The 24,137-nt window shown below is 38.0% G+C and overlaps 1 protein-coding gene across 1 annotated transcript in view; it reads right to left on the bottom strand.

The window, feature by feature from the left end:
* ttc7a (tetratricopeptide repeat domain 7A) overlaps nucleotides 1–19,991 on the bottom strand; it is a 78,896-nt gene extending 58,905 nt beyond the window's left edge. Inside the window, exons 1-5 of the mRNA XM_073834228.1 lie at nucleotides 19,612–19,991; nucleotides 16,824–16,987; nucleotides 8,596–8,764; nucleotides 2,969–3,099; nucleotides 2,591–2,715 (exon numbers count right to left, since the gene is read on the bottom strand). Coding sequence (XP_073690329.1) covers nucleotides 2,591–2,715; nucleotides 2,969–3,099; nucleotides 8,596–8,764; nucleotides 16,824–16,987; nucleotides 19,612–19,741 — 719 coding nt within the window. The 5' untranslated portion in view covers nucleotides 19,742–19,991. The remainder of the gene's footprint in view (nucleotides 1–2,590; nucleotides 2,716–2,968; nucleotides 3,100–8,595; nucleotides 8,765–16,823; nucleotides 16,988–19,611) is intronic.
* Nucleotides 19,992–24,137: the final 4,146 nt, after the last annotated feature.

Here is a 24,137-nt window from a genome sequence, read left to right as displayed (position 1 = left end):
TAATGATAAACAGGACATTCCAGAATGAATTGACCTGGCTTAAAACAGTTTGGAGTACAAAGTTCAGTACACCTTATTAATAAATCAAATAACATTTACAGACAAGCAGAATATACCCCACAATATGAACGCAACTTGCTGAGTTGCACGTTAAGCATTTTCTTGAAGTGGAACGTGGCTTAATGGAAAAAAAGAGTCTCTGTTTTGAGCACCAATTGCCCTAGTTTTGTAACAAAGACTTGGCAACCCTACTGGTATGTTATAATATGGCTTTTTATAATCTCTAGTACAAACTAGGTTACTTTGGTTTTTATTCCCATATATAAACAACCGGTCAAAAGTTTTTGAACAGTAAGATTGTGAATGTTTTTTAAAGAAGTCTCTTTTGCTCACCAAGCCTGCATTTATTTGATCCAAAGTACAGCAAAAACTATAAAAGCCCATTTCTGCCAGGTAAGAAAAAAATGCATGCCTTAAAAAGTCGAAATTATGACTTTAAAAATCATAACTACGAGTTGAAATGTCTAAATTATGATTTATAAAGTTGAAATTATGACATACTTAAGTCATAATTACAAGATAAAAAGTCAAAATTATGACTTAGTCGAAATTATGACTTTAAAAAGTCAAAATTATAAGATAAACAGTCGAAATTATGACTTGTCAAGTCGAAATTGATTTAATGACTCTATGAACACATTGGTCATAGGATAGTTGTCTAATAATAAACGGGACATTCCAGAACTAACTAACTTGGCTTAAAACAGTTTGGAGTACAAAGTTCAGTACACACCTTATTAATAAATCAAATAACATTTACAGACAAGCAGAATATACCCCAAAATATGAACGCAATGTGCTGAGTTACACGTTAAGCATTTTCTTGGGGTAGAACTTTTTTTTTAATGCATTCATTTTTAATTTGAACAAAAGCTTAGACATTCCACTTTTACATTAATTTGTACTTGTACTTCAAAACATTAGCCCCCTGTAAATCATAATTTCGATCTAATTGTTGCTAATAATCTAATAATTTCTACTTTCTAAATCATAATTTCTAATTCATAACTCAATTTTCTTAATTTTGCCATAATTTTGACTTAGTTAATAATAATTTTGACTCTTTATTTCATAATTATGACTTAAGTAAGTCATAATTTCGACTTTTTAAGGCATGATTTTTTTTTCTTACCTGGCAGAAATGGGCTTCCATGAAAAACAGTAAAACTTTTAAATATTTTACTATTTCAAATAACTATTTTCTATTTGAATATATTTTATATAATGTAATTTATTCCTGTGATCAAAGCAACATTTTCAGCATCATTACTCCTTAAGAAATTACAGAAATTAACAGTTTTATTTAGCAAGTACGCTTTAAATTGATTGATATTACAAAATATTTATATTTCAGATAAATGCTGTTCTTCTGACCTTTCTATTCATTAGAATGATTAGAATCTGTATTGGTAAAGGCGCTTTATAAATAAAGGTGACTTGACTTTACTTGTCTAAAAAATGCTACTCAGCTGTTTTCAACATAATAACGTGACTGGAGTAATGATGCAAAAAATTTAGCTTTGAAATCAAAATAAATTACATTTTAAAATATATTCAAATAGAAAACTGTTATTTTAAATAGTAAAAATATTTAAAAAATTTCACTGCTGTACTTTGGATCAAATAAATGCAGGCTTGATGAGAAGAAGAGACTTTTTTAAAAAACATTACAAATCTTACTGTTCAAACTGGTAGTGTATACACACACGTCTTACACGTTTATCAACAACACCAAAAATGACGTGTTTCTTTACATTTACATTATATTGTGTCACATTATTTTATATCAGAATTGTAATACATTCACTTTATACTGCTATACCGTTATTAAAATGGCTATTATTACCGTGATTTGCTGCAAAAACACTTTTGTTACAAAAAAAAAACAAACTAAAAAGTCTAAAACTAAAAAACTAAAAACTAAAAAGTCTAAAAATGTGGGTAATGTTATTATATTATATTGCATTATTGTGAATTGGTGGATTGATTGATTTAAGTGTTCACATTTCCCCTGAGTTTAATATCAGGTTTGAGAAATACAAAACTGTATTTATAACTGCATTTACAGTCATTGATTTCTGTCTTAGAGCACTGAACTGTGTTAAAGAAGAGGAAAGTGCAGCTTCAGCACAGGACATAATTAAAATTTTCCTCAACTCAAGAAAATAACGTTGTTTAACATTTTTATGATAGGTTAATTTAATCTATTGTCAGTCCTAATATTTTAAAATTGTAGTATGTCAGTACACCATTTCAATCAAAGCCAATTTTACAGAGACTTAATGTAAAACCACCTGTGTTATAACGCTGACACCTGCTGGACATGACTGGCACATCCACACTGCACACTGGTCATGTTGACACAAGAATACCAGTGGAGAGTTTACACAGTCCCGGTCATATATTCACATGGAGTCCATAAATGGATTAAGTCAAGCTGTGCTTTGAATACTGTGTGTGCATGAGTCCTCAATATAAAGGGCAGAGAATTGTGGATAGACAGTCTGAGATCAGTAACGTGCACGCTTACCCTTTTCTCAGCAGCGTCAGGTATGCGCTCTGAAGAGCTGCCTGAAGGAAGAAGCCTGGGTCCAAGTCAAAATGAGAGACTGATGAAATGCTTTTAGCCGTTTTGGAACTTGGTGTCGAAACAGTCTAGTGAAAAGGACACATATGCAATGTAATGGTGGTCAGAAATGAGCACAGATGAATGCAAAACAAGGGGGAGTACACACTGAATGCATTCTCGCATTTAGAGTTAAATGTCTCTTTAAATTTAAATCACTCATGCACGAGATGCAGAAACCGCAGCGAGACACGCCAAAACAGCAGTTAGAGGCATGTCTATGCAGAAAAACATTCTGTTCTGAGTGAACGGCCCCTGCCAAGATGTAAAACACACACAGACCTTATCGAGCTCTTGCAGGTACAGCAGGCCAGCATCACATGCCATGAGGTAACAGGACAAACACTCTTCCTCTCTCTCGGAAAGTCTGACACGGGAAGCACCGGACATTGACTGATGGTCCAAAGACAAACCTAAACATTTATGGAGAACAATTAGGTTAAGATTCATCACTTTATAGTAATTTGAGACAATAACTGTACAAGAGAGAATGAAATATAGTTTAAGCATGGAGTCAAGACGTGCAAAATGCACTAAATCTACAATTACAGTACTGCTGATTAGACTTAATTAGACATGCGGAATGGATATTTATGTTTGGTACAGACCATTCTTAATCTGTATGTGCCAATTAATACTTATAATTGAGAAACACCATGAGAGCAAATAACTGTTTATCAAACAAATGACATTAGAAAGACTTTAGCATTTTTTTAGCCTGTCTGGAACATCAGTCTTTGTCCCCTCCAGTGTTTCAGCAGAGCGAGATGCAGAAAATAGCGTTGGACAAAATTTCTGAATCTAGCAAACAACCTCTGACTAAAGGCTGGCATGCTTTTATATCTCAGGTTTAGCATGACTTCTGCCTACATTGAATTTTCCCATTAGTCAGTAGTTCCATCCATAAATGAGGAAGTACACAGAGGAGAACTAAAAATGAGGAACTATGCAATTAAGGCCAACTTTACCACATTACTACTGTTGAAAAGATTCCCCCATCTGTACAAATCTAAACAGAAGAGTTGTAACACTCTAAATGCCAAATGCAAGTGAAACTGTTTTTGAACTGGTTTTGAAGAGTAAGAATAGATAGATAGATGTCACTAACAATTATTTTGGGAATCAAGCAGAAAAAAAAATCCACAAAAAGATGAAAAGTCACGCCGTATGTGACAGATAGTTAACACACGCCTCTCATTAATCCACCTCAAATACGGCTTTTCATCTGAAAGATGTATGTACTGTGGCGGGAGGAGCAAACGACACAGTGGGTGTGGCGTCAGGCCTCGGAGAGGCTTTTATTAAACATTAAAGAAAACAAGTGTCCAAGGGGGTAAAAGTGTCCAAAATAAATAGGGGATCTGGTGTCCTGGAGTGCTGGGGGTTCCGTGAAGGAGGGGCAGTGTTCAGTAGGGAAGGGTCCAGGCAAGGGGCGGAGTCCGGCGGCCGCACGCGCTCCCCGCTCTGCGCTCACTGCATGACAGATGCTGTCACTTTCGAAGACTCTACGTTTATTTGTGTGCACTCGACAACGAAACTTTGCACTTTTCTAAAAGAATAAAAAAGCTAACAGGATACAGGCACATCCACTACTGCGGAAATGACAAGTCAGTGTTGGCAACTTTATCTCTTAAAGGTCCCATATCGTCAAAATCAAAATTTCCTGGCTTTTTTCATGATAACTAAGGTCTAGGGGCTATCTAACTACCATATGAGTTTCAAAACAGTCAATCCACAGTAAACTGCACACAGCCTGCTTAAAGTAGCTGTTCATTTTCACAAGCAGCTGTGACTTCCGTAACGATGTGACGTCCGATCGACTCAAGTCACCGCCTTCAGTCACCAACCAACGTCCCACCCTCCTTTTGTCAAACCCCCAGACAACAACGCATCCATTCCATTATTGAGCAACAACAACACGAAAACAAGTGGAGAAAACCCTGTTCAGTCGATAGATGTCAAGCTACGATCATTACACAGGCTTCAGAACAACGTGAATATAAGAGACCAGAGGCACGTCAACTTCAGCCTCTTTCACACAGCGATTCCGGTAAATACACGCATAATGTGTCCCACGATTTGTTCCGGAATTGTTTAATTTGGTTCGTTCACAGTTGTTTTCCGGAATCTGTGCGTGCTTTACACACAAACCATAAAGACATGTGACTTTTGGATGTGAGATGTAATGCGACGCGTACGTTTCACTAAACTGAAACTAACCTGAACAAACTGTGCTTCAGCGCTGATAGTGAGGAGCTGGCTCTGCCTGATCGCCGCTTCATTCCACTTTGCATGTATTTTTTCGTTGTGAAGAGTCGCTTGATAACGTGCATCATTACTACAACACTGCCTTTATGGTTCTGGCTTTTGTTCACACAGCGCTCGTTCCCGTAATTTTCCAGAATCAGCGCGCATTGTGAAAGGGGCTTTACTTAAGCAACAGTTATGTAGCTTACTGCATTCGGTGTTTGAAAAAGAAAAAACATTAATGATCATTCTAAAATATCCTGTTGAGTATCAGCTCTCTCTATAGGCTATATGTCGAACGTCACCTGACCAACCCCGGAAAACAGGTCTCATTGCTTCCGCTTGTCGGAGAACGTGTTAATAGCCGTAATAAATAATGGCGATATCGACGGACTTTTAAGGTAATCAGTTAAACAAGCCAGCTGTTTATTGTGGACGTTTCATTCGATATTTATATATAAATGTTAGTGAAAAGAATAAAAATTTTAAACTTTTATATATCAATCCACATATGTGATGGACATTGGTTATGATCATTTTTAGTGTCTACTTTGAATGAATCTTGAGTAAATCATGTTCATATTTAAAGAGGGATATGCAAAACGCGTGAACCGGAAGCAACGAGACCTGTTTAGCAGAAAACGGAAGCCTGTTGGGCATAACCCCTATTGCTCTGATATCGCTTACGCTTACAGCATACATGACCGTAGTTACCTGTGATTGGCCTGGTTGTGCGTCACTCAGAAAACAACAGGCCAATAAGAAGAGAGGCTCATGAATATTAATTAGATGGGCCAAAATCGACCTGTTTTTGACAGAGGTCCTAAAAAAAGGAGCTGTAAAAATATATTGAGATGGATTTTGGCACTTATACCGCAAATATATATTCTTAAGGACATCAACAAATAAAATAAACCTCCAGAAATGTGTACAATATGGGACCTTTAAGCCGAAATCAAAAAAAGCGCTGGTTAACAATAAATCAATAAAATGTTAATGCAATCTCATTGCTGTTTTTCTCTGACACCTTTATAATTATTATATCTACGGTGCGCTATGGCAGGCTTTTACTGTGTGTGCTTGAGTGCTTATTAGGCTATGTAGGCAATTAAATGTTCATTACTATGATGTACAGTATATGGTTTATTAATAATAAATGTGCGACTAATAGTTGACTAATGCTTAAAAATCTTTAGTCGAGGAGAGTCCTAATAAAAATAGACCTAAGTGAACAATAGTCTTTAAAATTGTACATTACACACTATAACAAACTTGTTTATTATTGACTAACCAACATTTAAGTCAAATTTCCACTTAATCTTTAATATTTGGCCATTTCTTTATGACAGAAATGCTACACCCACTTCAGTTTCTTGAATATGTGGGTTTTTGAAATCCTGCTTAAAGGAACACTCCACTTTTTTGGTAATAGGCTCATTCTCCAACTCCCCTCGAGTTAATAAGTTGATTTTTACCGTTTTGAAATCCATTCAGCCGTTCTCCTGTTCTGGCAATATCACTTTTAGCATAGCTTAGCATAGATCATTGAATCCTATTAGACCAATAGCGTCACGTTCAAAAATGACCAACGAGTTTCGATATTTGTCCTATTTAAAACTTGACTCTTCTGTAGTTGTATTTTGTACTAAGACCGGTGGAAATGCAAAGCTTCAATTTTCTATGCTGATAAGATTAGGAACTACAATGGAAGTGTAGTTCCTAATCTTATCAGCCTAGAAATTCGCAGCTTTGCATTTCCACCAGAAATCTCAAATCTCGCATTTCTTCCACAGAAGAGTCAAGTTTTAAATACAACAAATATGGAAACTCGTTGGTCATTTTTGAACGTGATGCTACTGGTCTAATAGGATTCAATGATCTATGCTAAGCTATGCTAAAAGTGATATCGCCAGAACAGGAGAACGGCTGAATGGATATCAAAAAGGTAAAACTCAACTTATTAACTCGGGGGGACTTGGAGAATGAGCATATTTCAAAAAAAAGTGGAGTGTTCCTTTAACAATTAGCATAATGAGAAAGATTGTGTATTCTCCTGTGTTTGCGTAGGGTTATACATGATTTAATTTACAAATCTGATAAAATGGCGTTCCCAGATTAACCTTATAATAAACCCAAACTCACAGCAATATGCAGAGATGGAGTTTGAGACGTGCCACACATGTAAATAATAACAGTTTGTGTGGAGCAGCATTTACTGTGAACGGAGCCACTCTGAGAGACATACCCAACCTACACGCACGTAAAAGCTCATATATCAAACCTGCATGGCATATATTTATTTAATTGAATTGAAGGTTTGTGAATTCACAATAGCATTATGCTTTATTATGATTTTTTAATGGGTTTAATATATCATGTAATGCATCACTTCCGGTATTTTGAAAATGCAGTCGAGGATATAAAGTTGAGTACTTAAATTGAATTGAGGAATCGTGACAGCTCTACTCAGTAGTTAACTTAATAGTAAGCACAGCGGTGAGTTACTGCAGTCTGGTCTTATTATTTACTATAGGTCTGTCAGAGCGGAACGGCTGTCACAAGCTGTGCCTGGTGAGTCTCTCAAGGGACTCATTCTGGGTGGCTTCTACTTCCTACGCTAAAGAAGCTAATATTACACTTTCCCAGCCTATTGTCTGATAATATGTGTCTTTGTGTGAACCTGTAGTGGAGGTTCAGATAGAAGGTCAATATAAAAAGAAATTACTGGTTACTGTACTTAAAACTTCTGTTTTAATACAATTATTCAGTGAAATTTAGTACCAAAAATTTTGACGTTACTTAACTGGCATTACTCTGTTCGATTGGGGATTTTTAAAAACGAAACAAAATTACATGATGTCAAATACTTTGATATGTAAGATGGTAATTTCATATAAATACAGTATATGCCTGTTACCACATACTTTTTAGTACTTGATAATAGTGTGGGAGAATGTTCTGTCCATGAGAAAGTCATGGAAAAGTATACAAATACTGGACAGTACACAAATACAGGGTGAGTAAAATGCTGGAAAAACCCATTTTTAAAATAATAACTAAAGATATATATAGAAACTTCCCTGTAGACAATGACGTAGAAACTGCCTTTTTTTCCTGTGGTTAAATTTTGTCTAAGGATATGATATAAGAACAGACACACACTGCTCTGTGAATGCAATGCAGACCTGTCTTTCAGTGTACACTTTAGCCTGGGTATGAATCCAATAAAAGCATGCCCGAGGCAAACACTCAATGGAATGGAGCAATGGAAATTACTTAATAACTCTATAAATACACATTAAAATTGCTGTAGCAGTTATGAGGACCATATAAGGAACATTGTCGTTTAACTTTATCGTATATTAAACTGAAAGTCATTAATTTAGTGAAATATATAATTTTTTAAATTAAGATCCACTCAGTGATCTTTTACATTTTTTCACACGATTAATATTTCCAAAAAGTTAGAGGTTGTGTCAATGCTGAACGGTTGCAGGAAGCTACAACACATTATATAATTAATATTATATAATTATATAACATTAATATTTAGATCCCACGCATTAATGTATATAGTACGTTAATTGCCTAGTCATAACTTAATTATACACTAATGAGGAAGGATTAATGAGCTGTTAGTGACTTCTCAACTGTTACCTTACCTTTAATGACAAAGGCCTCTGCCAGCATGCGTAGTTGGTAGACAGGCTTCTCATGGCGGGTGAAATCATCCACACCTGCTCTGGCACACATGCCCTGGGCATCCCTGTAGCGTCCCTGAACATAGTGCACTTTGGCCAGCAGGAGCAGAGCTTCATTCAGGTAGTGCGGCTGCAGGGAAAGAGACCGAAAATCACTGACAATTAGGGCTGAATGAAAAAAAAAATAGATTTTTCAGATTTAAAGGGATAGTTGACTTAAAAAGAAAATTCATTAATTACATTAATTACTCAACCTCATGTTGTTCAAAACCTCTTTGTTCATCTTCAGAACACAAAAATAAGAAATTTTTGATGAAATCTGAGAGCTTTCTGACCCTGCATAGACAGCAACACAACTGACGCGTTTAAAAGCACAATATGTAAGTTTTCGCCGTTGGAGGGCGCATATTCAAAACAAACAAAGAAACAAAGGCGTAGTAGATTGAATGTGGAATCATGAGAGTTGTTGTCTTCCTCCATACCGCTGATGCAATCCATTGGGACTCAGGAAAAAATAATGTCCATGGATGAGCTAATGTATTAAAGACGTATTAACCCTTAAATGCATGACTGTTTCGCCAATCATTATTACATATTCAGGTCTTTAGCGACCCGGACATATTTATCAAGCACAGATGAATCTCTAACTGCTGCAATAGCAAAAAACTCTCTTGATATTTTAAGAACCATTACAGAAGAATAAAATAGAGCATATTTCGTTACCTTTTGAAACTTAAAAGGGTTCAAATTGAGCAGATGATTTTACCGTTGAGCGCACTTCCACAGTACATTCAGCATCTGGCTAATATTCACGATCTCAACCATATTCGCAAAACTATCGTTTTCAATGACTTCAAAATCATTATGTTGATCGCTGACAGCCTATTCAGCACATCCACCATCAAATGACAGTGACATTTATGTTTTATTGCATACAGTAATTGCTCTGCAGTAAAGCTGATGATATTTTTTTGTTTTATGCCTGCGACAATTACGAGTGAAACATCATGTCATTATTGTTTATCAAACAGTGCCACCTCGAGGACTAAAGGTGAACTGCATATATTTAGTCATCAGATATTTACATATTTTTGCGCACGAAAAATATACTTACACTATTACACACCTCGCGTCTCTAGTGACCCTATACACTTTTTACAAAATATTAATCAGAAAACAGACATTCTTTCTATATATTCTATATATATTATTTTTCTTGTTTTATATATAATGAATAGATTGAGGAATACTAATGAAGCTGATGCCAAACTTAAAAAAAATGAAGGAGGGAGAGGCTAGGAAATGATGCCCCGGTTCACTAAAGACCTGAGGTAAGCATTTAAGGGTTAAGGTCACTGTAGTATGAAGCAGTGTGGGGCTGAAAGTTGTGGAAGTGAAATGAGGCCGATGAAGTGATTGCCAATGAAGGATGAGCGCAATACATGCCTCAAAAGCAGTGGAGATTTTATTATGCCACAGTCGACCACTTCTGCTTTTTCCGGTCATGCATATGTAGGAAAAAGTAGCACTGTCTTATTATACTAGATACATTTGAGTGTGCTGAACGTTCTGTTATAATGCCACTCAGTGAAAATAATACATATTGTGCCTTTAAAGCCTATAGCGTGGTAAGGACATTGTTAAAATAGTCCATGTGAGATCATGTAAAGCGATGACTCGTAGGAAGCGTTGAAGATCCAAATGCTAGCCTTATTGAACAGATCGTTGTCAAACAGGCAGGGTCAAAATACCAGCAAACAGGAACATGAAGGCAAGACAAAAGCGTAATCCAATAGACAGGCGTGGGTCAAAATCCAAGTGAGCAGTCCAAATTGCAAATTAAACAAAACAATGAAACAAGGAAAAACTATGACTATGAAACAAAACTATGACTAAGAAACAAAACCGTGGCAAAAACAAGGCAATGAGACAGGAGAAAACGCTTAGTAGAGTCCGCTACAGCAAAACAATACTTCCAATGTCTGTTTGGTAATGGCTGCCTTTTATGCCCACCAAACAGGAAGTAACCAACGAGGCAGCAGAGGGAGCAGCAACAGTCAACAGCAACATCATGGGTAAGGAGCAGTGGCAGACAGTGGAAACTTGGAGGACCTGGGCCATGAAGCAGTGGCAGGCTGTGAAACAGTGGAAGCCATTGCGGGGCTGGCAGAGCAGGAAGCCTTGGCGGTGTAGGCAGAGCAGGAAGCCATGGCGGAGCAAGCAGAGCAGGAAGCCATGGCGGGGCCGGCAGAGCAGGAAGCATAGGCGGTGCAGGCAGAGCAGGAAGCCATGGCGGAGCAGGCAGAGCAGGGAGCCTTGGCTGTGCAGGTAGAGCAGGGAGCCTTGGCGGTGAAGGCAGAGCAGGAAGCTTTGGCATTGCAGGCAGAGCAGGAAGCTTTGGCATTGCAGGCAGAGCGGGAAGCTTTGGCGTTGCAGGCAGAGCAGGAAGCCATGGCGGAGCAGGCAGAGCAGGGAGCCTTGGCGGTGCAGGTTGAACAGGGAGCCTTGGTGGTGAAGGCAGAGCAGGAAGCTTTGGCATTGCAGGCAGAGCAGGAAGCTTTGGCGTTGCAGGCAGAGCAGGAGGCCATGGCGAAGCAGGTAGCTTGGGTAGCCATGGCAGAGCAGGATCATTGGCAATGGTTGAGCAGACAGTGAGTTCATCAATGGGTGGTACCCCCTTTTGAGGATCTGCAGTAGGAGCTGCCTCCTCAGGGGGTTCCACCGTAAACGCCGCCTCCACAAGAGGCATTGGCGCGGCGGACACGTGGACAGACTCATGGCCAGACGAGGCCTCTGGAGCAGACACGTGGACAGGCTCATGGACAGACGAGGCCTCTGGGATGCAGTGTGCAGCCCACACTTAAAAAGGCCATCACAGGTAGTGCAGTGGTTAATTGGATGTCCACCGGGCTGGAAGGTGTGAGGCTTGGGTGCGTCAGTTCGGCGTGGCTTGCTTGGCTTGAGAGCGTCAGCTCTATTGGTATGTCTGCAGCCCGCACTGACATTAGAGGAGGGTCCATCACACTGACAATCAAGACAGGGCTTGGCTCTGGCAGGTCTGACGAGATATGGCGTGGCTCTGACAGGTCAGACGAGGCATGGCTCGGCTCTGGCAGGTAAGACAAGGCATGGCGTGGCTCTGACAGGTCAGACGAGGCATGGCTCGGCTCTGGCAGGTAAGAGAAGGCATGGCGTGGCTCTGGCAGGTCAGACGAGACATGGCGTGGCTCTGGACGTTCGGGCGAGACGTGACTTGGCTCTGGACGCTCGGGCGAGACGTGACTTGGCTCTGGACACTCGGGCGAGACGTGACTTGGCTCTGGACGCTCGGGTGAGTCGTGACTTAGCTCTGGAATAACAGCAGTAACTTGGCTTGGCTCATGAAGATCTGCTGTAACTTGGCTTGGCTCATGAAGGTCAACTGTGGTTTGGCTTGGCTCAGGGACAACAGCAGCAACTTGACTTGGCTGATGAAGATCTGCTGTAACTTGGCTTGACTCATGGAAATCAGCTGTGGTTTGGCTTAACATAGACAACCCAGCTGTAACTTGACTTGATTCAGGAACAACAGCTGAGACTTGGCTTGACTCATGGGGCACAGCTGTGACTTGGCTTGACTCGTGGGGAAAAACAGCTGTGACTTGGCTTGACTCGTGGAGAACAACAGCTGTATCTTGGCTTGACTCATGGAGAACAACAGCTGTATCTTGGCTTGACACATGGAGAACAACAGCTGTATCTTGGCTTGATTCATGAAGAACAGCTGTATCTTGTCTTGGCACAGAAAGTGTAGCCCTGACTTGACTTGACACCAGAGGATCAGGCATAACTTGACTTGATGTCAAAGGAACGGTTGTGACTTGACTTGGCTTTGAAGGGATGGCTGTGACTTGATTTAATGTTGGACAAGCAGCTGTGGCTTGAATTGGCTTAGAGTGAGCAGCTGTGACTTGACTTGGCTTTGAGGGAACAGCTGTGACTTGACTTGGCTTTGAAGGAACCGCTGTGGCTTGGCTTGATTTAGCTGGAACAGCTGCAACATGGCTTGACTTATCAGGAACAGCAGCTGTAACGTGACTTGACTTGACAGGAACAGCAACTGTAACGTGACTTGACTTGGCAGAAAAAGCAGCTGTGACGTGACTTGACTTGGCAGAAACCGCAGCTGTGTTTGGCTTGGCAGGCATGACGTGAGCAGGCTTTGGCTTGGCAGGCATGACGTGAGCAGGCTTTGGCTTGGCAGGCATGACATGAGCAGGCTTTGGCTTGGCAGGCATGACATGAGCAGGCTTTGGCTTGGCAGGCATGACGCTTTGGCTTGGCAGGCATGACGTGAGCAGGCTTTGGCTTGGCAGGCATGACATGAGCAGGCTTTGGCTTGGCAGGCATGACATGAGCAGGCTTTGGCTTGGCAGGCATGACATGAGCAGGCTTTGGCTTGGCAGGCATGACGTGAGCAGGCTGTGACACGTGAATAATTCCAGACATGGCGGTTAAGTGTGGAGAATGAGGAGTGGTAAATACTGGGGAATAGCAGGGTTCCTCATCAGCTATCCCCACAGTAAACAAGGAACCACTCAATCGGAGAGCAAACTCAATATATGTTTCTAGAGTCCAGTGACGGGTAGGGTGTGGCATTAAATGTGAAATCTTAGCAGTGAGGCCGAAACGAAAAATGTCCTTGAGGACATCATTAAATTCCACCAAGTGGCACAGTTCACAAAAGTCCTGCACATAGTCCTCTATAGCCTGGTTACCTCGGCGTAGGTTGAGGAGGCGAGATGCTGCTTGGTCCATGGCAATCTGTGGTTGAAAAGCTGCTGGATATTTGGTAGGCAAAGTATTTCTGTAAAGCGATGACTCGTAGGAAGCGTTGAAGATCCAAATGCTAGCTTTATTGAACAGATCGTTGTCAAACAGGCAGGGTCAAAATACCAGAAAACAGGAACATGAAGGCAAGACAAAAGCGTAATCCAATAGACAGGCGTGGGTCAAAATCCAAGTGAGCAGTCCAAAATAGCAAATTAAACAAAACAATGAAACAAAGAAAAACTATGACTATGAAACAAAACTATGAAACAAAACTATGACTAAGAAACAAAACCGTGGCAAAAACAAGGCAATGAGACAGGAGAAAACGCTTAGAAGAGTCTGCTACAGCAAAACAATACTTTGCGATGTCTGTTTGGTAATGGCTGCCTTTTATGCCCACCAAACAAGAAGTAACCAACGAGGCAGCAGAGGGAGCAGCATCAGTCAACAGCAACATCATGGGTAAGGGCTCCCTCTGCTGGCTTGGCATTACAGATCATTTACTGCAAACCGAGCCGCTCTGAGACACTGAAAACAGCAGATCATGAGCTGCCCATATGTAATGAACACAGTGCCGCATTTCACTCTAAAATAGAGCTGTCATGATTCCTTGATTCAATTCAAGTACTCGATTTAAAAAATCCCTTGATTGCATTTTTCTTGTGTCGAGTAAACTAGTGTTGTTTTCGTCAACGTTGACGATGACGAAATCATTTCGTTGACGCAACTTTTTTTCATGACGATAACGAGACAATGACGAGATAAAAATGGCTCGTTGATGACTAAAACATGACGAGACGTGTGTGAGTTTTCGTTGACGAGACGAGAATAGACGAAAATGTTAGTGGGTGGTCCATCAGACGTTTAAAATGCACGACATTTCTGCTTATTGTGCATGCCAATTAAAACGTAAAAATTATCTGCCGCTATGGCAAGCCGTATTAGCATTAAATACTATTTGCCATACTAGTATGGCAAGCCGTTTTAGCATTCTATCCTTGTTTGTAGGGCTGCAACGATTCGTCGACGTTGTCGACAAAAATCGATAATAGAAATAGTCGACAATGAATTTCATTGTCGATGTTGTCGCCAGACATGTTTTCTCTGACCGAGTGAGGCATCTCTCTGCCGAGAGTCGCACATAGGCATTAGCTTCTATGCTGAGCGATAACATACAGAAATGGCGGCGTCCAATGCACTGAATGCAGCAGCTGCGCGTACCAAAACACGCCCGTTTCACACATACTCCGTCTAAAGTGCGTATTTTTTTTCCACACCCATGTTAACGGATTACAACGTTCACAATGTACGGACTGTAAACGCGTTCTGTGTGAGCGCAAAACGAGTCCGTGCTGCTTCTGCACCGCATACGTAACGCACACGGACTGTAGACGCACTGCAGACTGAGTATGTGTGAAACAGGCATAAAGTTTGGGAGCATTTTAGCCTGCTACGGCGAATAAAAAGTTTACCTGCATGGTTTGTAAAGCAGTCCTTGTGCATCACGGCAGCACCTCTGTGATGCACGAACATTTAAAGAGAAAGCACGTCGGACAGTTAAATGAAACCAGTTTGGCTGGCCTCGGTAAGATTTAAATAACATGGAAGCCAATACGTTTTGTTTTGGATATACATGTTTGTTTACGGTATTATTGCTGCTGATGTGCCTGCCCCTGGTTTACAGGAAGAAAATGTTTACTTGATTTTAATTTATTTTTTCTTATAAAACAAATGTGCCTGTCCTTTAAAAAGATTATAGAGTTTCTTAATTTATGCATTTATGTCTGTACTGACCGATTATTGTGCCTAAATGGTTTTAGACAGGGCATTTTTATTTACTTTTAGTATGAATTGGCCTATCAGCAGCAAAGTTCAATAAAATATGCATTTTTCATTGAAGTACCCCCTTCTTTCTTGTATTTACTATAATTTTCCACATAATTAAAGCAATCTCATGCTAAATTTGAGAAAAATTGAATAATTATCCGATTAGTCGACTAATCGTTTCAATAGTCGGTGACTAGTCGACTATTAAAATAGTCGTTAGTTGCAGCCCTACTTGTTTGGTTACGCCCACCACCTGGCGTGCAGCGCACAACGTGCTCAACACGTTACATTGTTGTCACTCAGACAGACAGAAGATTAACCATGATGGCGGCAGTTTGCACATTATTTCAAATATGTCTTTTATGTCTAAAACCAGTCCTTCATTATTGTAATTATTGGTGAAAATAGTCGATCCGGAAGCTCACATTGTGTTGAACTATAGATCTGCTATTTTACACAACTTATAAGTGACACTACCCAACAGCAAAATACTTACTGACCTACATTAATTTGTTAAAAGACTACTTTTCCCCCTTTTTTTGACTAAAACTAGACTAAAACCTTTTTGACTTTTCGTCGACTAAAATTGGACTAAAACTATCCCATATAGAAGTGACTAAAATTTGACTAAAACTAATAAGCATTTTAGTCCCAAAGACTAAGACTAAATCTAAGATGGTTGTCAAAAACAACACTGGAGTAAACCCATTTAAAAATCATATTAAAGCATAATGTTATTGTGAATTCACAAATGCTACAATTCAACTAAATAAATATATGCGATGCAGGTTTAAAAGATATATGCGCTTTTAATTATTTACATGCGTGTAGGTTGCGTAGTCTACATGCATGTAAATGCTGCTCCACACAAACTGTTATCATTTTCGTGTGTGAAGTGTCTCAAACTCCATCTCTGCATATTGCTGTGATTTGGGTTTATTATAACATTCATCTTGGAATGCCATTTTATCAGATTTGTGAGGTAAATCATTTATAAACCTACGCAAACAAAGAAGAATACATTATTATCTTTTTAAACTACTTGTCACATGAACTATTTTACCAATGTCCTTACTATCTTTCTGGGCTTTAAACGTGTCAGTTGCGTTTCTGTCTATGCAGGGTCAAAAGGCTCTCAGATTTAATCAAATCTTAATTTGTGTTCCAAAGATGAAGCAAAGGTCTCACAGATTTGGAACCACATTAGGGTGAGTAATAATTGTGAATGGTGAATGCCTTCACAAATGTGTTTAAGCACTCGATTAATCGTCAGAATTACTCGATTACCAAAATAATCGTTAGTGAAAGCCCTACTCCGAAACACCCAACACATATATTGAAGAATAAAATCACAGACTTTGTGATTTTATAATCACACTGGTTTGATATTTTGTTATCTAACTGAATTAAATTGATAAAACGATGGAATTCGAAAGTCGTTAATATTGAACTAAATTCCCAAAAGTGCTTGTGCAATCATAAACGCTTTCTTCTTTTTTCTCAAAGATGCTTAACTGACAGAGAAACTTAAGAAACAGAAAAACTCAGACCTCCAGGTGTCCTCTGCTAAGGATGCTGTCAAGGTGAGCTTTGGCTCGGGCTAGTTTGGGCAGTGAATGTTCAGTCAGAGACGTAGAATTCTTCAGCAGGGTCATGTTCTCCAGCAGACATTCCTCCAACAGAGCTTCTGCCAGCAACAGCATCCTGTAATCATCTACAGAAAAATAGAGAGGAAAGCTTGGCAAAGGTTGAAGAAGAACAACTAGAACATGCTTGATGTTTGGCAGTGTGTCTTCTTTGGGTTCTTTTAAAGAAAGAAAGCTCACCAGCGTGCATCATGTCTAAAAAAGACTTTACGCCAACATTTATCATCCAGCGGTGGACTTTATCGCTGATAAACATGTCTAGATTGCATACTAATCTACAACAGCATTGTGTTCAGGTTCAGAGAACCAAACGTGTTTGTTTTAGCTCAAATACAGAGTTCAACAAGAAGGTGCTTCCAAAATATTTGCTTTGCCTTCATGCATATTTTGTACAAACACTGTGGATGAGGTGTTTCCTGTTTGGTTCAACTTTTCACTCCCTACTGAATCCAGACTTGTGTTAATTGTCACGTTTATGTATGGCATTTTTCCTTACTGAATATGAAGTAACTAGTAGATCACTTAAAAACTCTGGTAGCATCTGTGAAATACATTATGTTCTGTGTCAACCTTTTACTGACTAAGTTTGTTCCCCACAGGGAAAATAGTGTCTCAGTGTTTGCAATGTTGAAACAAGACGTGCTGGGTCAGAGATCTGATTTGGACAGTGGTGGACACACCTCCTGGGAGTGCCATGTGTTAACCTCTGGATTACTGCTGTTGATTTAACAATGAACATGGGACATGTTTAAGCAGCATGTTATCTTTTGCCATGCCTGCCTTTGTGAAACTGTGAAAGTGAGAAGACTGGGGTTTATTACTAAATCTTAAAAGGGATGGTTCATCCCCAAAAAAATAACATTTGCTTACATTTATTATACCTCACCAAGGCCGCATTTATTTGATCAAATGCATAAAAGGGTAATATTTTAAAATCTCATTGCAATTTAAAATAATTGCGTTAAAAGTTTTTAGACAGTAAAATTTTCTCTTCTGCTCACCAAGCCTGCATTTATTTGATCCAAAATACAGCCAAAGCAGTAATATTGTGAAATATTTTTACTATTTAAAATAACTGCTTTCTATTTAAATATATATTTTAAAATATTATATGCTGTTCAACAAACATTAATTATTATTATTATTATTATTATTATTATTATTATCTATAATTAAAACAGCTGAGTATATTTTTCAGGATTCTTTGATGAGTAGAAAGATCCAAAGATCTGAAATCTTTGAAATGTATCTGAAATAATATTATAAAAAGAAATTATAGGAATTAATAAAGCAAGGATGCTTTAAATCGATCAAAAGTGATGATAAAGACATTTATAATGTTACAAAAGATTTATATTTTAGATACATGCTGCTCTTCTGAACTTTCTATTCATCAAAGAAACCTAAAAAAAATTCTACTCAGCTGTTTTCAACATAATAATAATAATAAATGTTTTTTGAGCAAATCAGAATATTAGAATTAATTTTGAAGGATCATGTGACTGAATTAATGATGCTAAAAAGTCAGCTTTGAAATCACAGGAATAAATTACATTTTAAAATATATTCAAATAGAAAACAGTTATTTTAAATAGTAAAAATATTCAAAAATTTCACTGTTTTTCCTGTACTTTGGGTCAAATAAATACAGGCTTGGTGAGCAAAAAAAACATTACAAATCTTTTAAAAATCTGAAAACACTGGTAGTGTAATTTAAAATGTAATTTATTCCTGTTATGCAAAGCTGATTTCATTTTATTATCAATGTAAAAAATTGTGCTGCTTAGCCTTTTTTTCTGGGAAACAAATTCTGGATTCTTTGATCAATAGAAAGCCTTTATAGCATTTATTTGAAACATAAATCTTTTGTAACATTATAAAGGTCTTTACTGTTAACTTTGATCAATTTCATGCATCCTTTTTTATCCTAAATAAAAATATGACTGTTTTTCAGAAACAGAAATCTTACTGACAGTATGCAGAAAGAACTGTGTCTAAAAGGTTCTTGCATGACGTACATCAAGTGGTAGATGCTCTACTACTATCCCACAATGCTACAGGACTTGAGAAAACCGCTTGATTAAAAATAATAATAACCAAGAAATTTAAATGGCAAGACAGTGTGAGTTTGGCAGTTCTTCTCAAGTGCAAGTGTATAAGTACCAAGAAAGTTGTTCCTTATAGTTAAAATGTAGTTGGTTAACAACACCAAGGTTGTTGTTAGTGCATCTTAGGTCAAAGAACCTCTGGATCAAAGGCCAATACCAGCAGTAGTGTGTCTGGGAAAGTATTTATAGCCTGCCAGACATCTGCATCAACATAATAGTGGAAGAATACAGCATCAAATTCTGTACATGCCCTAAGGTGAGGGTGAGTAAATTATGACACTATTGCTTTAAGTAGCTCCAACCTGTATTAAATAAAGGGTGTGTGCATGCATTTACATCTGTGATTCACCTGATCAACTGACTTTATACACACAGTCTCTCTCTCAGAGTGCACTGCCAAATCCAATCTAAACGCAAAACACACAAGTCTCAAAAAGTGCATATGAGTTTCTGTTACGATATCAGCGCACATTAGTAAACATGGGCAGAGTTTAACAGAAAGGTGCAAAGTTCATGCGGAACAAGACACACACTCATCACTGCTGCTCTCCTCAGTTCTGTTCTACGGTGGCACGCGCACTTACCATCGTCATGCAGGCGCGCGGCAGCGAGCTGCTCCACTAAAGACGGTATTTTATCCCACTGACACTCCGCTCGGCAGCGCTCGACCTCCGCCTCTAAGCGGAACAGAGAGAAGGAGAGCCGCGATGACATCCCGCCCGCGTCTCTGTGACCGCGCTCCACCGACACCAGAGGAGTGACTGCCGACTGTCAACGGGAAACTCACTGAGCATGTGCAAACAAACATTGGAAGGCTTTGCCCATTTCAGTGACTGAGTTTTGATCATTACTGTTAATAATTCAGTAAAAGTTAGAACAGTATTATACATTTTAATGCTATTTGGGGTTTGCAAAACACATACGCGTTCCTACATGTTTTGACCATATGTTTTTATTCATTGTTACTTAATATCTAAAGTAAGTAGGCTACAATCTAAGTACATTTGAAACAATTTTGAGAAAACCGTGATATATCGCATAACTGAACATCATATGTGACCCTGGACCACAAAACCAGTCATAAGGGTCCATACATATAAATAAGCTTTCCATTGATGCATGGTTTGTTAGGATAGAACAATATTTTGCCCGAGATTCAACTATTTGAAAATCTTGAATCTGAGGGTGCAAAAAAATCAAAATATTGAGAAAATTACCTTTAAAGTTGTCCAAATGAAGTTCTTAGCCATGCATATTACTAATAAAAAAAAATACAATTTTGATATATTTTCAGAAGGAAATTTACAAAATATTTTCATGCAACATTATCTTTACTTTATATCCTAATGATTTTTGGCAGAAATGAAAAATAAATAATTCTGACCTAAATATAATGTATTTTTTGGCTATTGCTACAAATATACCTGTTCTACTTACAACTGGTTTTGTGGTCAAGGGTCACAAGTATATAAATTGTAATTTTTTTTTTTTTTAGAAAATAACCAATCGTTTTGCTAGATAAGACCCTTCTTTCCTCGGCTGTGATCGTTTAGAGCCCTTTGAAGCTGCATTTTGAAAGTTCAAACTCGGGGGCACCATAGAAGTCCATTATATGGAGAGAAATCCTGAAATGTTTTCCTCAAAAAACATAATTTCCTTACGACTGAAGAAAGACATGAACATCTTGGATGACAAGGGGGTGAGTACATTATCTGTACATTTTTGTTCTGAAAGTGAACTACTCCTTTAATCTAAGTATGAATGCATTATCATAATCACGTTCTCTGAATTTGAACGAATTAACTGATTTGCTGAATCAAAACGTGCCTTGGTTCATTGTGACTTGTAGCCAATAGAACTGGTCTTGTTTTATGCAAATAGGCTAGCTATATTTCCCATTTTCACTAGGGATATGCAAAATGTTTTTGCATATTTATATATAGTGGTTGCTACGTCCCGGGATTTTACAAATAGACTATTTAAGAGCTGAGGAAAATTCCATGACTTCCTAATCTCATCATGATTTTCTTTTCATCCCTGGAAATTCCATTTCTATTAGAGGGTTTGCACTTACGTCACGGTTTGCGTGGCCATATTGGCTATGATTGGATGTAAACAACAGCATGGATTGCACGGTTAATGTACTACTGAATAAATTGTTCTGCTAATTTATGCTGTTTAAACCATGGAAAAACATGTGGAAGCTCATAATTCATGTAGACTTAGTAAACAGGAAAGAGTGCAATATTTGGACAAACTAAAGTTAATAGGTGGTAAAGATACATACAAGCAGTATTAATTAAGATATTAGCCTAATAGTTCACCTACCTGACAAACAATGGAAATGATAAGAACAAACACAAATATTTTGCCCTGGAAATTCTTCACTCTTCTCCCTGATTTGTTAGGCTATAACAGTTTGCAGTCTATGTTAAATGTGCTAAATGTTTTTCCCTTTTCGAACGATTAGTACAGCCCAAAACATGACAATAACTGATCATTTTTAGCAGCAATAATCAGCAAAACATGAGTTTCGTTGGGTTCAGTGGCATTGTTTACATTCAGTGCCCCCAATATGGCTGATTGATGACGCGTCGTGAAAACACACTATTTTCCCTGATATTCCCAGTTAAGTGGGAATCCTGATATCACATCAAGTCTGACACCCTGTTATGTAAAATGTCATAGTCCTTTTAATAAATAAATAAATAAACTGCAATGCTCTAAAAACATCTTGAATCAGTCCCGCTACTGGTTTTGTCTGATGTAGGCCAGTCTAGCTTATCTCCCTGTCTGGTCTTATCCAGTTTAAGATTGTCTCCTATATCCTGTCAAAGCTGTTTGCGTCAAGATGGTCATCAATATGTTTCAAAACCAACAAGAAACCAACTACAGTTGAGGTCAAAAGTTTATATACACGTTGAAGTATTTGCAAAATGTTAATTATTTGACCAAAATAAGAGGGATCATACAAAGTCCATGTTAATCTTAATTTAGTACTGACCTGAATAAGATATTTCACATTAAAGAAGTTTACAAAAGTCCACTAGAGAAAATAATAGTTGAATTCATAAAAATGACCCTGTTTAAAAGTTTACATACACTTGATTCTTAATACTGTGTTGTTACCTGAATGATCCACAGCTTTTTTTTCTTTCTCTCAGTAATAGTTGTTCATGAGTTCCTTGTTTGTCCTGAACAGCTAAACTGCCTGCTGTTCTTCAGAAAAAAATCCTTCAGGTTCCACAGATTCTTTGCTTTCCCAGCATTTTTGTGTAGTTGAACACTTTCCAACAATGACTGTATGATTTTGAGATCCATCTTTTCACACTGAGGACAACTGAGGGACTCATTAAAACTATTACAGAAGGTTAAAATGTTCATTGATGCTTCAAAAGGAATCACAATGCATTAAGAATCAGGGGGTGAAAACTTTTTGAATTTGAAGATCAGGGTAAATCTAACTTTTGTCTCCTGGGAAACACATAACTGTTTTCTGTAGCTTTTGAAAACAGTACTAAATGAAAAAATATAATATTTAGGCAAAATAAGAAAAATGTACACATCTCCATTCTTTTCAAAAGTTTTCACTCCCTGGCTCTTGATGCATTGTTTTTCCTTCTGGAGCATCAGTGAGTGTTTGAACCTTCTGTAATAGTTGCATATGAGTCCCTCAGTTGTCCTCAGTGTGAAAAGATGGATCTGAAAATCATACAGTCATTTTTGGAAAGCATTCAAATACACAAAAATGCTGAAAAACCAAAGAATTTGTGGGACCTGAAGGATTTTTCTGAAAAACAGCAGGCAGTTTAACTGTTCAGGACAAACAAGGGACTCATGAACAACTATCACTAAAAACAAAACAAACAAAAAAACATAGCTGTGGATCATTCAAGTAACACAGGGTCATTTTTATAAATTCATCTATTATTTTCTCTTGTGGACTATATGTAAATATCTTTTATGTGAAATATCTTATTCAGGTCAATACTAAATAAAAAATAACATGCATTTTGTATGATCCCTCTCCTTTTGGTAAAATAATTAACATTTAGCAGATTCTGCAAGGTGTAGGCTACGTAAACTCGTAAGAACAGATCTGGAAAAATGTTTATATCACTTGCTCACCAATGGATCCTCTGCAGTGAATGGGTGCCGTCAGATTAAGAGTCTATACAGCTAATAAAAACATTACAGTATTGTCTCGTGGTCAAAAAGCTGCATGTTTATAATAAACAAATTAATCAAGATGTTTTTAACATTCAAACCATTGCTTCCAGGTAAATTACGAGACCTCTATCCATAATGCTTTCTCAAGTGTACAAGCTGTCTCAAACTGTCTGAATAAGGAGAGAAATGTGCACAGATCAAGAAAAACAGTCCAGTTCTGAACAAATATGTTGCTGGATTTTGATGTGAGAGGACAACATGTTATGTGCGGATGGACTTTTTCCACTGGAGGAAGTGTTAAAATGAATTATAGGCTGGTATTTTGGCCAAAAGTGAACATTTTAAAACATCTTTAAAAAACATCTCAAAAGTTAAAACATCTTAATGACGGAGTAACGATGGAGTCATGCAGATTACTCGTGGACTATTGTGATGTTTTTTGTTTTGTTTTTTGGAAAAAATAAAAATATTCAGGCAAAATAAGAAAAATCTACACATCTTCATTCTGTTCAAAAGGTCGTCTTTTTTCCTTCTGGAGCATCAGTGAGCGTTTGAACCTTCTGCAATAGTTGCACATTAGTCCCTCAGTTGTCCTCAGTGTGAAAAGATGGATCTCAAAATCATACAGTCATTGTTGGAAAGGGTTCAAATACACAAAAATGCTGAAAAACCAAAGAATTTGTGGATTTTTATCAGCAGTTTGTTTGGACTCTCATTTTGATTTCACCCATTCACTGCAGAGGATCCATTGCTGAGCAAGTGATTTATGCATATCTCCAAATCATTTCAGGCAAAGAAAAAAACTCATCTACATTTTGGATGGACTGAGAATTAGTAAATTCTTAACAGTTTTTCATTTTTGGTTCAACTATTCCTTTAAAAACTAAGCCTCAGTCTTATAAACCCAGCAAACACCATTTACTAGGCCACAACAGGAATG

This window comes from Garra rufa, chromosome 2 (genome assembly GCF_049309525.1).
Source record: "Garra rufa chromosome 2, GarRuf1.0, whole genome shotgun sequence".
Lineage (NCBI taxonomy): Eukaryota > Metazoa > Chordata > Actinopteri > Cypriniformes > Cyprinidae > Garra > Garra rufa.
Note: the sequence above shows the minus strand (reverse complement) of the source record. Positions and strands in the feature narration are given on the sequence as shown.